At 50.9% G+C, this 17,101-nt stretch overlaps 1 protein-coding gene across 3 annotated transcripts in view; it reads left to right on the top strand.

Moving 5' to 3' along the window:
* The first annotated feature begins 7,690 nt into the window (after window positions 1–7,690).
* Window positions 7,691–17,101, top strand: part of KHDRBS3 (KH RNA binding domain containing, signal transduction associated 3) — a 185,986-nt gene continuing 176,575 nt past the window's right edge. For 2 of the 3 annotated variants that reach the window (XM_044244904.1, XM_044244903.1), the window contains exon 1: window positions 7,691–7,862. In XM_044244904.1, coding sequence (XP_044100839.1) covers window positions 7,775–7,862 — 88 coding nt within the window. In that variant the 5' untranslated portion in view covers window positions 7,691–7,774. Of the gene's footprint in view, window positions 7,863–8,883; window positions 8,906–17,101 lie in introns of those variants that run through there. The other variant, XM_044244905.1, reaches the window with a different exon arrangement.

Raw genomic sequence — 17,101 nt, 5'->3', positions numbered from 1 at the left:
CACTGCTGACCTCTCGCCGCAAATTTTGTAGCCGATTTTGGACTCCACGTGGGGTGAGACCGGGACATGTCTTATTTAGCTGAGCGCTGACAGCTGGGGTTTCTATTTCATGCCCTCGAACCTCTTCTTCTGATCTGTACTGCCTAATACCACAGCCACTAGCCACATGTGGCTAATGAGCGCTTGATTTGGGCCTAGTTATTTGTGAAGAACTGGAGCTAATGGTATTAAGTTGTTTTTTTTTTTTTTTAAAGAATTTATTTATCTATTTGACAGACAGAGATCACAAGTAGGCAGAGAGGCAGGCAGAGAGAGAGAGAGGAGGAAGCAGGCTCCCCGCCAAGCAGAGAGGCCGATGCAGGGCTTGATCCCAGGACCCTGGGATCATGACCTGAGCCGAAGGCAGAGGCTTTAACTCACTGAGCCACCCAGGCACCCCAAGTTTTAAATGAATTTGAATTTTAAAATGGGAGCAGTGTAAGATAGTCTTCCATTAAATGCATCTTTATAGGGTTAAGCTTCTGCCTTCAGTTCAGGTCATGATCCCAGGGTCATGGGATTGAGTCCTATGTCAGGCTTCCCTCTCTGTCAAATAAATCTTAAAGAAAATTTATCTTTATGGTATTGATAGGACAACACTTTATTGTAACCATTTTCACCTGGATTGAGAAGGGCTATAGGTGCAAAGTACACACCGGATTTCACCAAAAATTTAACAGGAAAAAAGATCATAAAATATCTCAATATTATAAAAGTATTGATTACATGCTGAAAAATTATTCTGGATATAGGGGGTTAAAGAAACTATGTCATTAAAATGAGCTTTACCTGTCCCTTTTCACTTTTTTTTTTAAGATTTTATTTATTTATTTGGGATCAAGAGAGAGATAACAAGAGAGAGTATGAGGAGAGGGAGATACAGACTCCCCACTGAGCAGGGATCATGACCTGAGCAGAAGGCAGACCTTTAACCGACTGAATCACTGAGGCATCCTTTTTCCACCTTGTTAATGTGGCTGCTAGAAATCTTAAAATTGCACTTGTGGCTCCCATTATATTTCTGGGTATTTTACATATACGCTTTCCATTCGGGGCTTGCTGGGTGTCAGACTCTGTATGGAGCACTTTACATCCATTTACTCATGGAGATCTTAAAGGAACTGCTTGTGGGAATGATCTTGTCTTCCTTCCACAGTGGGCAGACTGAGGCCAGAAGAGGCTGCTTCACACAAAGCACTCTTTTGCTTGTGGGTAGACCAGTGGCTGGGTTTGGATCCTCAGTTGGTGGCTGCAGCCATTCTGTGCTCAAGGGTAACCTACTATGTAAAACTGTGCCCGGATTACCATGGTTGGTGCAGTCCAGCTGCCGTAGCTTTGCAAGGCTGCTACCAGTGAGTGTGGCTCAGAAACCTCGAGAGAATTCATTCTGCAGCTACGATTCACCAGAGGAAGCTGGAACTTCCCACACATACCCCACGTACCAGCTGCCATTCCAGGCTGGATCAAGTGAATCAAGATAGCGTGAGTGTATCTGGTATCCTACCCACCTCCCTGCCCCCGCGCATAACAGCAAGCAAAGGATTTCGAGGTGTGTATCCTACCATTATAAATCCATACAGGGTAGTGATGAAGACTGTGCATGGGGAAGCTAGTGCCAGGTGATACAGAACCCAAAGCATGAAGTCCATAGGGACACCTGGGAAGCCCATGGTTACTGACAACAGTCCACTCCTGTTCTGAGATGTTTTCTCATGCAATTCAGTGGGTGTGAGTACAGAACCTCGACTTCAGGTCCCTTCTTCCTCCACAGCCATTTTTGTTAAGATTAGATCCTCATTTTTTAACAACAGAAAAGCGCAAGCAAACACTGGCATTTTTTTTTTTTTTTTACGTGACCTGGATGTGTTCGCTTTGCAGGAGAGTCTCCAAATGTCATCACCCCCTTGAGGGCTGATTGGACACGAACTTGACAGTTCCCAAAATGCTTTGTATGAGCATTGTGCCGAACTCAGACACGCACAGGTTTGTTGTAAAGTGTCTGGCTAATGTGGCTGGAATTGTTTTGTGGACAGCTCTATGCACGTCGACAAGAAAGAGTGGGTTAGGAGATGGACGTGGATCTTTTTACTACTGTGGCAATAATAAGTTATATTTCAACAACAACTTTCAAATCACAGCACCTTACAAAGCACCAGAGGTTGTGATAATTTGATGTGTTGTTGAAATACAGCAAGTGCGCTGGCAGTCCAACATCACATATCCCCTTTTAGTCTGGGAAGCGGGGGACAGAAGGCTGCGGCTGCACAGAGGGAAATAATAAAACACACTTCTACGATGGTTATACCTGGGAACTCCGAGCACGTTTCGGGGTTTTCTCTGCAAATCTTTATTGTTCTCATCAGATCTCAATAAAAGAGGATGAGAACAACAACTGGGAGCGACTCCTTTACAACCTCAGAGATAGAGACTGAGAAAGAGTGGGGTTTTGGGAAGATCGCTGAGCCAGACAGAGATGGGGTCAGTTAAGGGGTGACCTGCTCATCCGTACACACCTGACTGGTCGTGACACGCCGACCCTGGACACGGCAATTGCTATTTTCCGTTACCTCGTGCGCTTATCCTTGAAACAGAGGCTCAGCATAGAGAAACATCCCTCCCGTGACCTTCCTTGGCCTCGTGCTCACCTCCTACTCTGTGTTCTTCTTTTCTCTTCCTTCTGCTCCTGAGTTTTTCTCCCTCCCTCCTATTTCCCCTTCCTTCTCCTCTTTTTCTTTACCATCCATGTTTCAGTCTTTCACCGAAGAAGATGCTTCCCTCTCCTCTCTCCCGGGAAGGAGTTAAATCCTACTTGTGATTCCCTTTTGGCGGCTTCCAAGCCCCAATCCAAGCGGAGATCAACCTGACTCAGCAGGAACTTGTGAGGGTGTGTCCTTCCACGTTCGGCCACGGGGGGGCGTGTGCGCAATACTCTGGTTCTCCTCGGAGGCTCTGAGAACCGCCAGGGCTCCCTCCCTGTGGACCGAGGAGTCTGCTGGAGGGCCCGGGGTTTCAGTCTACCAGACAGCGAGGGGAGGGACTGGACTTTCGGGAACATGAATATAGAGACAAACAGGCGTCTTCAGTATGTGAGTGCCTGAGCTGAAAGGTCCCACTCCACCTGTCGTTAGACGTGGGTGGAGTGTGTGTGTGTGTGTGTGTGTGTGCGCGCGCGTGCACGCACGCGCATGTGCATGTGCGTGTGCACGTGTCTGTGCGTGTGTGTGCGCGCGCGCTTGTGTGCATGTGTGTGCGTGTGAGCGTGCGTGTGCATGTGTGTGCAGTTCTCCACTTCCTGCCTTCAATCACTTAAATGTTCGGGGCAACAGTTTCCTCACCTCTAAAAGCGAGTGACTCGTGAGCGAGCTGCCCACTGCGGCCCCTTCCCGACGTGTCTCTGCACACTGAGCGCGGGAGGCTGGGGAGGTTGATTGAGCAAACAGGGACGAGCCCCTGACAAGAGGCCCTTCCGGGCTGATGGCTGGGCGATGAGCTTTGGAAGGCTCCGGACTTGGAGGAGTTCCTCCGTGTCCTCCCCTTCACGTGTTACGCCTTTTTAATCTACTCAAGGTTTGAACATGCATTTCCTGTTGCTGTCTGGAGCCGGGGATCAGAGCGCCCGTGCCTGGTGCCTTTCTTCCTGACACGTAAATGAGTGATTTCTAGGTAAGGCTGTGCCATCTTTTGGTGCTTGTCTTACATGACAAACTCGTTTGTCTCAGGTAGCTGGGAAGTGCTGCTGCCAGAGGCCGCGTTTCAGAAGAATGGACTTGAACGGGTGTCAAGGGCTTGCGGCAAACTGACCGCCCAGCCAGGTGCTCGGGCTGTGCAGGCAGAGGGGTCCGCAGATACCCGGACGCCAGTGCCATGTGGCCCGGGTGCACAGGAGTGGGGACGATGCTTGTGGGGAGGAGGGAGGAGGGAAAATCAAAAGCCTTCAGCACGGTCACTTAGTGCCCATGATGAGCCTCAGGAATCTGCTTTGCCACCATCCTGGAAGACACAGATTTCTCTCTCAGTGCCCAGAGACACTGAGTATCTGACTCAAGATCACGCAGTTAGAGAGCAGGAGAGCCAGGGGTCAACCCGAGGCCTCGAGCTCCTGGTCCAGTTCTCAACTTCACCCCCCATGGCACTGCAGGGTCTTGGGAGATCTGGGATAGTGCTCACCCTTCCTAAACCGAAGGAATAGGACGCTTAGGGTGTGAACAGCAATCTGGCAACAAACATGACAACTCGCTCCGAAACACGCCGCCCACTTCTGTGTATTGTCTGAGGCACGCGGTTGCCGTGGCGATGTCTGAGAGGCTGGCCAGTACTTGTCCACTCCAGCCCGTGGGGGCCGTAGGTGGGGGCTCGGGGGGATTCTGACAGGCAGCCCTGGTGCCAGTTGGCTCAAGTGGCGGGGCTGCTCCCGAGATGGCATGGGAATGGCGACACTTGATAAGGCTGGCTGTAGAAGAACCCCTCTGTCTCTGGGGCTGGGAGGGGAACCCCTGAGACACCAGCGGTGGGAGAAAAGCTTCTTACTGGAGCCCAGGGCGTCCTCTCCAGGCCAGATGCAAAATACGCAGATGGGACAAGTGGCCCCTGTGGCCCTGCCTGAAGCGGCTCTGTGGAAGTCCGTTTGGTTCACGGCTGGTCCCTTGTACCCAAAGCAGACCCTGCCCTTGGCATGTGCTCAGGAAATACTGGCGGGTGCCTGCAGAGATCTCTGGTCTGGAGGTCAGAAGACCTGAGTTTGAGCACCATCGGCAACGGCTTGCGAAGTAATCGGAACTGTTCCTAACACCAGGTTTTCTCATCATCTCGGGGATCTGACGACGAGTGCCCCGTGCAGTGGCCATGTCACGAAGACCCACAGAGTCTGGGGAGAGGTGTGTGGGGGCCCCACAGCCAGCAGTCGACCAGCTTGGTGGGTGGGGACAATTTCCCGAGCATCTCACAGAGACATTCGTCTCCTTCCTCCCTGGAGGACCCCATGTGGGTACTCACGGTGCTAGGCACCTGCCCTCTTGGAAGGTTCGGAGAGAAGGAGGGTCCAGAGTGGAAGATTCAGTGCCTTTGCTGTCAGCTTCCTGGTGTACAGCCCTCCTCCCCAGCTGCCAGGGGGACGTGTCTGCCGGCCTTGCCAGTGCAGGAGGGCTGGAGCGGCTCACAGCTGTCAGGAACTGACACCTGGGAGGGAGAACAGGGAAGGGGGGAGGAGGCCTTAGGGTCTATGAGTCTAGGATCCCTGACTGATAGCCATGGGACTTAAGCAAAAGTATGGAACTGCTCGGAACCTCAGTTTCCTTATTTATAAGTGGTGATAAATAGTATCTTCCCTACAGGTCGTTGGGAAAACTGGAAATAGTGAACCAAAGAGCCTGGCCCTTAGTAAGTGCTTAATGAAAACAGCAATTACTCAAAGTGTGGGCAGTTACCTGGGCAGAGAGCCTGAATGGAAAGGAGGCTGTAAGACCAAGTGATGAGGGGGCTGCTGAGCGTCCAGCATCTGGTCCCCATTCTCCTCCCCTGGGGTTCAGCGACATCCCAGAACACCCCTTCTCCCTTCCACCCTTTAAGTGTGGCCATCAGGGACACACACCCTAGCATGTAGGTCCTGTGATGCAGGAACAGAAGCTCGAGGTACATGCATTCCTTTCCAATGCTCTAAGAAAAAACATAACCCATGTATCCTTCCCAGTGCGCCCAAGGGCTGCTCGCTTAACCTTGGTTTTGGAGATGTGGTCCACATTTGTATCTGTATCTGTATCTGGATTCTCATCTCTCCCTTCCAGACGAGGAGACTGAGGCACTGGTAGGTCATAGGAGCAGGAGAGTCATAATGGCAAATCCAGGCTCTGGGGGTCGCAGAGGCTACACAATTAACCTACACTTTGACTGCTTCTTGAGAGTTCAGAACAAAGAGAGACATGAACATTCCTTCTGGGAACTCTGAAAGGACACTTCTGCTGGGAGCCACTGCAGTCTAGGGGTGGAAAAGGGGATGGGATGTTTGTGCATGAGTGGGTGCTTGGGGGCTGAGACTCAGAGCAGCTTAGCGATCCTTGATTTCCACTCTCAGCATCTCTGGCTGTGGAGGCCTTCATGAGCCTGGAAGGAAGATCTGCCCCAGGCAGATGGCCACAGGATTCGCATTCCACTGGTCTCTTCCTTCAACAAACATTTCTGGTGCCCCTACACCTGTCCCAAAGGCACCAGATGCTGGGGACCCTCCCTGCAAAACAAAATTCTAGCTCTGCCCCTGAGATGCTCGGGGTCTTCTGGAAACAGAATTATAGCTGTGAGCCAGGGCTGACCAGAGCAGGTTGAGGGAGGGGAGTAGGGGATGGTGCCTTGACTGCTTTGCAGAGGAAGTCTTGGAAAGCTGTCCAGGGAAGGTGACATCGAGGCCAGGACTTGGGGATGGGGTTTGGCAGGGGAAAGGTAGGGCAGACTCAGGAGTCTTGGGTTTGCTCAGGGACATTATACTCCACATGCTGAGGGAACCTGAAAACGTCCTGAGGGAGGGCTTGTTGGGGAAGGGGACAGAAGGGGACCTAGGACATCAGCATCCACGTGTGTCCAGGGGACTCTCCCCATGAGGGGACAGGCTCCTGCAAGGCTCCCTCTTCCTCCAGTCACAGCTCTTTATGGGAGAAGAGAGACACGCCGCCGGTGGCAAGTCGGGATGACGAAGACGCCCTGAAGGGTACGCGCTTTTATGTAACCGACCTCTGTACCTGGGGTCCCTCGTTAGGCACCGAGAGCCCAGGCGTCAACAAAGGACGGCGCGCCCGCCTTATTTCCTTGCAAAGAGGGGACAGCAAAGCGAAATAAGTTAGGGAAGTCCTGAGAGCCTTATAAAGAGCGGGCGGCTCGCCCGGTTGCCGCTCCCCAGAGCCCGCCAGGGCGAGCCCGGACTCCCCGCCCTGACCGCTCTCCCGGCCAGGCCTCTGTCTCCCCTCCCGGGAACGCTCGCCCGGTGACCTTGGGCGAGCCGCCCGACCTCTCCGGGCCTCAGTTTCCCGGCCTCTGCGTCTGCCAGCGCCGTGACCCTACAGCAGGACTCCCCCGCGCCCCCGGGGCTGGAGCCGAGCGCCCCGCGGGCAGGAGGCGCCGGGACGCCCTTCCCCGAGGACGGCGGCGCGGCTGGGGGCGGTCCCCCGAGGCGGCGGGCGGGGCGGGGTGGGGCGGGGCGGGCGGCGGGGGCGGGGCGGGGAGCCGCGGGAGCGGCGAGGGGGGGCGCGGGAGCCGCGCGCAGGCGCAGGCGCGGCGGGCGGGGCGGCGGGGCGGCGGGCCGGCGCTCGGCGCGGCGGTTCGGAGAGCGCGGGGCGGCGCGCGGCGTGCGGGTCGCGGCTGAGCTGGGCGCCGGCGCCGGCTGGCGGGGCTCGCCCGGGACTGCCTCAGGCTCGCCGAGCTCGCCGCCGGCCCGGCCCGAGGGTCCGCCTGAGCGCGCCGGCCCGCGCCCGCTCCTGCTCGACCCGCCGCGAAGCTGCAGGGGCCGCGTCCCGGAACAGCGGCCGCCAGCCCGGGGCAGTCGGCGGTCACCCCCGGGGACCGGAGCCGTGCGGCCGACACTCGCCCCGTGCCGCCTCCGCCGGGCCGACCTCCGGGCTTGGCTCCGCCGCGCCCCGGCCGCGGCGCCTGGCCCGCGTTGCGCGCCTCTGGGGCGCGGGCGGGGTCGGGGGTTGCGGGGCCGCCGCTGCTCGCCTGCCGCGTGTCGGCGTCCCGGGCCCGGCGGCCAGCGAGCATGGAGGAGAAGTACCTGCCGGAGCTGATGGCGGAGAAGGACTCCCTGGACCCCTCCTTCACGCACGCTCTGCGGCTGGTGAACCAAGGTGAGGGCGCACGCTGGCCGGCCGTTAACTGTCGGCCTCGGCCGTTGGGGCCGGGGGAGTGGTGGCCGGGGGCGCGGAGACTGGGGAGGGTCCGGAGCGGGTAGAAATGCCGGGCTCTGGGTAGGCGAACCTGCGGGGTTGGCTAGAAACAGACCTGGGGAGGCGGGAGGGGACCCAGGTAGTAATCTGGGGGCATTTGGGTGGGGACCTGGGAGAACGTGGGATACCTGGGGGGGAAGGGAAATGTGCCTTTGGGAGGCTTGGCGGGGGCAGAAGGTTGGGGCGTTCGGCTGAGACTTGAAGATCTTTGGGGACTCGAAGATACCCGAGGGAAACTTATGGGTAGGGGACGTTGAACATCTGGGGAATGTGGCGGGGTGGGGGTTAAATGATCTCATTGGAGGGTAGTTTGTGAGGGACTCGGGGATCCTCGTGTGTTTGGTTTGTCCCGGGAACTGAAGAAAGAGCTGGAGCAAAATGGAAGGATGTGAGGGGATGAAATGCACACGAGGTGAAGGGAACAGGTGCTTGGATTGTTAGTGAAGTTTGAGGACCGTGGGGGAGGTTTGGGGTCAGACCCTGCGCATTTCAGAGGAGAGGGACCTGGCGATCTTAGTGGCAGAGCCGAGTTCCTCTCCTATCCGTCTTTTTCTCCCATGCCGAGGCTATAGCCACCCTGGCAGCGTGGTCCGCCTCCCTGGGAGAGGGTGGCGGCAGCTCCAGCCAAGGATTGCAAGCTGGCCTTGGAGGGGTTGGTAGGGGAGAAGAGGCCCACGCAATTGCGCCCTTCTTGGCTTGCCTGTCTTCTCTTTGGGAAGCTCTGGGTGGGTCACCCTCGCTGGGGGCTGGCTAGGGGTGGGGAAGAGTGGGCAAGGAGTCTTTTGCTGCCTATGCCTTTCAGCACTGCTCAGCCAGTTCAGGGTGTGAACAGCCCTGGGAAGTACAGGGTACCGGGATACAGGGTCATATGGAGACGTGCCTACCTAGGACAGTATTTCCTGGCTTGTTCTTCCTCCAGCTTCTTGAGTAATCTGGGATGGAAGGTAAATCAAGCCTGCCTTCCCAGGCAACAGTCCTCAATTCCTTCTGTATCTGTTAATCCATGTTTCAGATAAAGATGGGTTTGGGGGCCACTGGTGTTCTTTTTTCTCTGGTGATGGCAGAAATAGTATCTGGTCAGATCTGTTACCCTTTGCATGAATCACTCCGTGAAGTGGCAGTTTGTGGTCCCCAAGTTAAATCGGGTCTGCTGATCTTAATGCTGTCCCTGGTTCTTTTATTGTTGGAAGTGAAGGATGAGGCAGACATATTCTATTTGTATATAGATGTCTATATTTTAAGACCGCAATCTCCAGCATTTGCCTATTTCAACCAGTTCTTCGGAGTAGGGTGTGTTGTCGACTGATGGTGGTAGGGGAGAGACTCAGTGTCTCCAGGAATTTAAGCACGCATGCCGTTTGAATTGTTGAATAGAAATTGGTTTTCAGAGCTTTCCCATTTTATTATATTTGCAGACTTACTTTTATTTCTTTAATAAGGTGGGCTTGTGAAAAAGTAATGGGCTTAGATTCTTAAATTAGAGAGAAAGAATTTTCAGCTTTATTCCCATGCTCTTCTGAACGGTTCTGCACTTAGGTTTCTACTCCTTGCTCTTTATGATTTACATATATCTTTTGTTGCCTGCTGGGCCGTCATTTCTATGAAAGAAATTTCTTTGTATGTTGTGTGAGATCAATGGCTTTAGAAATATTCTGGATTGTGGAATCCAGTGCATTTTTTTTTTTTTTTAATAAAGAAGTTGACAAAGTTATGTTACACTCAGTTAAGGAAACAGCTTAACAAAAGTGTAATGAGTTATTTTGAAAGTTAGAATTTTTTTCTCTGTGCCATGTTGTTATAGTTCTGTGTTGCTAATGCATTCAAAATTATTTCGGTTTCTGTTTCTACTAGTGTTAATGGCCTCTAGTTACTTGAAACAGATATTGGACAATGTTGCCATTTAGTATTTTTTTTAGATGCTGAATCTGATTACCTTACTTTTTCCATAAAAAGTGTAATTTGGGTAAGAAGTACATTTTTTCACATTGAACAGTCATGTGAAAGCAGGAAAAGGTGATACTGAGATGCTCTTGTTACTGTTTAGATTACTTCCGACAAGCATGTTTTCCCCTTAAATCATAAGCTGATATCCAGAAAGCAAAGCCCTATCATTTAAAATATTAATCATGCTTAATTATGTAACTCCAAGTGCATTTCTAAATAGTATCTTAAATCTGAATCTGAATGGTTATTAGAAAACTTTGATTTTGAATCTGATAAGCATCTTGTTATTGGGTACAGAAAAGTATTTTTATTCTCATTTAACAATATTTTTTACTCTTTGCCTCAAAAAGAAACTGTTTTTTCAGAGTTTATTCTGAATCTCTATACTGGTGTTAGTGTTCTGACAATAACTTGTGCAGTGACGATGGTCAGCAGTGAACGCGATACCTCATGTTTGCATGGAGTGTGTTCAAGTTTCCAAGTCTCTTCAGGGTCCATGATGTCTAGCTCCTGTCTCACGCTTGCACTGTGGTGAGGTTGACACTGGTGTCTCTATTTTTCTGGGGAGGCACCTGAGGAGCCCAGTTATGCAAGCTTGTGGGCAACGGAGATATAATTTGAACTCAGGTCTTCTGTCTCCTAAAGCCATTGTTCTTGCTACTTAGGTCTTCCTGCAAAGACAGAATAAACTACTTCACACATACTTATTTAAGACCCTGCAGAAATCAATATCATTAATATGCTTGCTTCTGGTTGACTTATCTTGATTTTCTAAAAAAGTTTCATTGTGTACTTATTTAGTGGTCTTTTTAAAGAAACAGACATTGCTAGCAGATTTATCTTACAGGATTTTAATGCTCCGGCCAAGAGGCACTTTTGCACTAAAGCCCTCCTGTGACCAGTTTATTACTTTTGTAGTCAACACATTATGATAATGAAACAGTTTATAAATGAGATGTTGCCATTTTTTTAAACAAAAAGTCAGTAGTTGTAAACATTGATCAATCTCCTAGCTGAATTATTTTTTTTTTCTACTAATCTTTAAGTAAGAACTTGAGCTGAGATGACATCAGGATGTGTGCTCCCAAGCTAATATAGTCTAGCTCTTATACATTTTCCAGGCTTGTGTTTCATGATGGGCATTAGTTGCTGACTTTCTTTTTATTTTCTCAGGCTAACTGCTTCCCTTCCCCCACCCCCCTAAATACTGAGTACTTTTATTTTTCTACCAAATGTAATGGTTAATGTTTACTTGATGTTAAAACTGAATCAAAGAAGTTAGGTTTTGGTATCACCCCCCTTCCCCCACTTCCACGCCTGTAGAGAATTGACGTTGCCGGTTCTTGCCAAGGAGGTTAATTGGAGATGAAAGTAACGTCCCATGTTTTGTATTTGCTAGGAGGGATGTGCTGACTCTTTCAAAAAAACGTCTTTAGTAATGTCTTATGCATTATAATTTAATCCAGCTCTCTGGTACTGCTTTGGATGGTTTTCAATCCAAGCCAAGTAACCATTAAATAAGATTACATAACCCCGTATTTTTAATTATCTGATATAATATATGGATCGGTGGCTGATTCACTGCCAAGTTATATTTAGTGGTTGGTTACAGCGGAAGTGCAGCAGAGGATTCAAGATTAAGCTGGTCTGTTTGTGTCCAGATTGATAAAGTTATCTGTTGGTATTTCAACATAATAATTTTTCATCTTACATCAGTTTCTCTAAAATCAGTACTCTCCGCGTTATTCAGGATGTGTGTGAGGGGCAAAAGTGTATGAGGGGAGGATCATTACTAGCCTGATGTGCCATGTCTCTTTGTTCAACAAAACCTGATGGCTAATGTTTCATTTTTGGTGACCCCTTTTGGAAAATGTCTGTGATTTGCTTGACTATTGTCAGATGTGTGGAGTAAGAGAGACGAAGGAGAATGGAAATTGCAGAATTATATTTAGATGTAGTGTGTGATTCTCTGTTTCATCCAAAAGAGGCTGTGGTTTTTTTAGTTTTCAATTGTTTTTCTTAGGGTTTTCAGAGTTTTTAATCATTTTTTTTTTTTGTTAGAAAATGGAGGGGATGCTGTTTCTGAGGTTGGTGGCGCGTGCTATGAAGTGATGCAGGGGTTGGCGTGTGATAGTGTTTCGGTATCTGGCCGTTAGTGACGTGTTGCTGGAGAAGCTGCCAGGCCAGGGCCTGGGCCGAGTCGCGGAGGTGGCGAGGGAAGAGCAAGGGAGACTCTGCTCCTGAGCGAGGAGTGTGCCCACATGTGTGAATCTGAGAGTGAGTGTCCAGTGTGGAGATGTCCTCTTCTTTCTTAAGGAAAGTCTTCCACTGTCCTTCAGCTGTCCTTTTGAAGCGCCGAGTGACTAGATGGTTTAACTCAGCCTGGGATGTAGTTGAGGTTTTTCTCTGTGCTGGGTCACGTCTGTAATGTGGATACCGTAACCGCTCAGAAATGTAGAGGTTACTAGCCCGGTTTTTCAGTTGTAGAAATTGAGACTCCAACAACTAAAGTGAGTTACCCAGGACCTTGCAAAATGTCCCAGTGAAGGAACAAGCTTTGTTCTTTCCTGAACCACACTGGCCCCCAGAGGCAGAGGTCCCCCCCGTGGCTGGGCTGCCATCGAAAGCCAGGTGACATGCCATCCCTTTGTAGAGCTTGCCCTTGCAGTTTGTGCTCTAAGGGATCTCCTGTGATCATATCCTTCCCCCGAATGGATTTAGGTGGCCCGTTTCTTCCCAGCGCAGCTGGTGCTTACCTCTGTGGCGTGGTCGTCCTTGCGCCATGTCATGAGGACGTGTCTTCCGTGGGAGAGCGTCAGCTTCGGGGTGGCTGGCCTGGGCTTCCGTGGCGTGGCCTTGAGCACCTCGTGGAGCTCTGAGAGCTCTCCACTCCTGCCTCCTTTCAGTGTTGTGTTGCAGTTTTCACAAAGGCGGCGGACTCGGAGTGTTGTCGCGTGGGGCATCTGACCTGGGCACGGACCCAGTGAGAGCGGCTCGCAGTGGGATGCAGCGTGGGCCCAGCAGCAGGAGGCCCCCCTGCTCTTTGCATGTGGTGGGACTCAGGGGCTCTTCTCCGGGAGACCTGAGGAGATGTTAGCGGGTCTGCTTGCCATCAGACGTTTATTTACTTTTCTTCTTCTTAAGGAATTTATTGAGCCGGTAGGCTCTGATGCAATTAGCTCGCCTTCCCTAAATTCCTGATGACAGTCAAAACCCGGAAATGTGCAGCCCTCGTTAGATGGCTGAAGCCTTCTTGCCCGAAGGAGTTAATCCTCCAATTCAGAGGTCAGACAGACACCCCAAACCAGGGGAGCAACCGGGATTGCAGACTGAATGCCCACAGCGGATCGGATAGCACAAGACCCTTTTGCTTGTTGTCGTCATTCCCACTGAGTGAAGATAGACTGGTTTATATTTTTTACCAAAAAATAGAAGTGTTCCTTAGCATTGGGGATAATGATTATGATAAAAGCTGCCAAATTGAGGGCCTCTTTGTGCCAGGTGCTTCCTATGCATTATCTCTAATCCTCACACAGATCTTGCAAGGTAGGTGGTTTCGTACCCTGCCTGCCTCTTTTGTTTTTTTCCAAATGACTCATCTGAGTCTCAAAAATGTAAAGCAGCTTGCCCAGTCAAGGTGCACAACTTTCAAAAATCAGGCTGAAATTTTGAGTCTGCGGTGTTCTGATAGGATGCTTGAAGAAAAGTAGATGCAAGGGTGGAAGTGGATGTTGTTTTTACAAACAAGTTTTATTGTAGTAGAAGCCAGTTAGGAATTTCCACTGCTGAGGATGAGTTTTTAAAAGAGGTCTTCCTAAAATGTGTTTTACAAAAAGACAAGTTCACTTTTTCCCTACGTTCTCCAGCAGCACTTCTCAGTCTTCAGTAGGCATTCAAGGTAAGGATTCTTAATTATGAGTATTCCAGCGGTCAGGGAGAAAATAGGAAAACCGTCACTGTGGAAAGTCACTAAGACAATGGCTCTTTGTCTTGATGGAACCTCTCAGAGGCACAAAGCTTTTTATATTTTAATATTTATCACAGAAACATTTGGTTGAAAGGATGGTATCAGGGATTTTTAGTCAGTTTATTGTATGTTTAGAAATTCTCCATTTTCTAAAAATAGGCTCAAAAAGTGGAGGGAAAAGAGTGCCAAGAACATAAAAGAACATATTCTCACGGACAATGGTTTTCCGTCTCTGATGCCAGTGGGCTGGTGGGGAGCATGTTTGACTATCTTTGCCTCGTAATTGCTAATAGTAATAGTCACCATTTATCAAGAACTTTTCCTGGGTTAGATGCTCTATGTGTGTTATTGTGCTTAATTTTTCTCACAACGTTAAAGGAGTAAATCGTTTTACCTTATTTTACACGTGAGAAAAGTAAGGGCATGAAGGACAAATTATTTGCCTAAGGTCAGACAGCTGAGTGGTAAACCAGGATTCAAGTCCTTATCTGCCGCCTCCCAGACAAAGACAGCTCACCTGTGAGCAACAGCAGAGCCGGAAGCTTCCCCTCCAGCTGGAGTTTCACCTTGGACTTCAGGGGAAGTTCTCTGCCGTGCAGCCCTGCAGAGTCATTGTTCAGTATCAGCCCAGTGGTGTGTGGGGAGGGCCGACTGCGTGCTGTGCAGAGGGGCACACGGTGGCCTGATCAAAGGGGGCAGGAGCTTTGTGACAGTGGCAGAGTGGAAGGTGTGGCGGGCGGCATTTACATGGGAACTAGGGTTACTTAATAAGGGAAGAGCTGCTCCAGAAGTGGCCCTGGGATTATGGGAGGGGAAGACTTTGTAGTCAGAGCCTATGCACATTACTTATTTCTGGGAGCCTCGGTTTCCCATCTTTAACATGGGAGCACGTACACTCCTTTGTTGGGCTGTTGCTTCAGGCATGATGCGAGTCTGTGTCTAACACATGACAGGTGCTTGGTAAACGTTACCTGCTCTTTTTACACGATGGCCTGAGACCGATGTGTGTCCTGGTACCACTTTCCAGACGCAAAACCTGTAATAACTTAATCATGTAGTTTCAGTTTTCAGGGTGATTTTTTGTGTTGGGATGAGTTTAGTTTTCCAGCGCAGGAAATACTGAAGGACAGACTCATTCTTGGGAAGCCTCCTTAGTGGTGGCCGGACTGTTAGCGGTGCTGGTTGACTGTCCCTGTGCAGCTCAAGGTGCGGGAGCCCCTGGAGTTTCAGGTCGCCCCGGAGCGTCCATAAGCAGCTTTGTGACCGCCCCTCTTAAAACATAGGTGGACACTCAGCAGCTCCTCTCCACAAGCACGAGATCTCTTGCTCTGAACTGGTAAGCTGTACATTTCCATCATTTTCTGCATGTCCATACTTTTTCACCAATCAGCCCCTGCTGCTATTTCAAGGACTTGAAAAGGTGCTCCTGGCGTATCGCTGATGTTCTTCGTCGGTGTGGTAAAGAGCACGAGGATGTGAGAGCGCCCTCTCCGACAGCCGCCTTCTGGGGGCGTCACTGTCGTGTGAGCTCCGCGGGGGAAGAGAGTGGAGCGGAGCAGGGGTGGTTTGCCCGCGGTCTCCCTTGGTCGCCGCTGGTGCTCTGCTCCCGCGCCACTAGATGGCGCTGCGCACAGCTGGTTGCCCTCTCGGCGCCCTGGAGCTTCTCGGAGCCCGCGCTGGCTTGTCCGCAGCCTGTGTTGCTTTGGATTTTCCTTTATCACTCCTTCATGTTTCTGATTGCAAGAGCAGACCCAGGAGCTCCCCTCAGTAGTGGCAGAGAAGCATGACTTCCGTCCTAAAGGCATCCTCTCGAGGGCTTCAGGTGTCCCAGGCGCTGCTCGCGCGTCGCTCGGTTCATTGATCCTGGGCTGCCCGCGAGGCCGGTCGGTTCTCGCCCTGCGGATGGGTCCGCGGTGGTTACGGGGTAGCTGGCCTGTGCGGGGTCACGGTGGGGGGCTTGCCGTCCCTAGAGGAAAAACGTTCCCAAAGTGTTTGAGCTAAAACTGTATCCAGGGTAGGTGGGGCACCTGGGCTCATCCGGTGGATGGCTGCTGGCCACAAATTCATTCATTTTGTGCGGAAAATTACAGTCCTGTTGTTTGCATTGGAGCATAGGAGTCAAAGTCTTTGATTTGTGCGAGGAAGCAAACAGTCACGAAAGCTTTGTCAGCTGCCGTAGGAACTCCTGCTTCCTCCTGGGGTCAGGGGCTTGATCAATACCAGGTCCAAAACCTGGGAGAAATTTTGGACAAAACCACGATTACATTTTTAGTAATCTTAGCAGAGCTGAATACTGGATAGAGTCCATAAGCCTTCCAAAATGTTTGCTGAGGTTTCTTTCATTTTGTTCAACTAGTGTTTGTGAAGTACCCGCGGCGCTCACTGTAGCCGTGTGTTCTGGGCCAGTCATTTCCCTGCGCCTGCGTCTCCTCATCTGCGCAGGCAGTGGTGCCTGCCTCGTGCCTCGCTAGGGCAGAATGACGATGATGTGGTGCTTGCTTTGTTTAATTTAAGATTTTAAGGTACAGCACCTATTTGTTACACCTAATATGAGTTCACTACACACCTTCCTCATGTATCTTTTATATCTGAATTTCCTACCTCAGCTCCTGGTTATCTACCAGTGAGTAGGTTATCTGCTGGTGTTTTGTTTTTTAGATTTTATTTACTTATTTGTCAGACAGAGTGAGCACAAGCAAGCAAAGTGGCAGGCAGAGGCAGAGAGAGAAACAGGCTCTCCACTGAGCAAGGAGCCCGAAGTGGGACTCGATCCCAGGACTCTGGGATCATAACCTGAGCTGAAGGCAGCGGCTTAACCCACTGAGCCACCCAGGTGCCCCAGGCTGGCCGTTTTTTTAGCGCTGTCTTTCTCCTCCCACCTTGTGCCTCCTCCGCCCCTTGCTGTGGGTTTGGGTGTGCCGGCAAACAGGAACAGCGCAGAGTACTCAGAGAAATCCCTCTTACGTTTTGTTTGCCCCACAAGGGCAGACCAGGCGAACTAGAAATACGGATGAGGTGCGGACGGTTTGGTAGGACGGAGAGGTGAAGGGGTGGTTTTCAGTCACCCAGCGTGGAGTTCCCATCTCAGCTCTGCCCCTTCGTGCAGTGACCTTGGGTACATGAACCATGCTCAGCTCAGTTTTCCGTGACTGTAAAATGGTCATTTAAAGAAGAAAAAAGGGAAGCCAGTTGGAGTGTTGGAGCAGTTTACACGGGCTGCGGGGGGAGC

Source organism: Neovison vison, chromosome 4 (assembly GCF_020171115.1).
Source record: "Neovison vison isolate M4711 chromosome 4, ASM_NN_V1, whole genome shotgun sequence".
Taxonomy (NCBI): Eukaryota; Metazoa; Chordata; class Mammalia; order Carnivora; family Mustelidae; genus Neogale; species Neogale vison.
The sequence above is the reverse complement of the archived record's forward strand: the minus strand, read 5'-3'. Positions and strand labels throughout refer to the sequence as shown.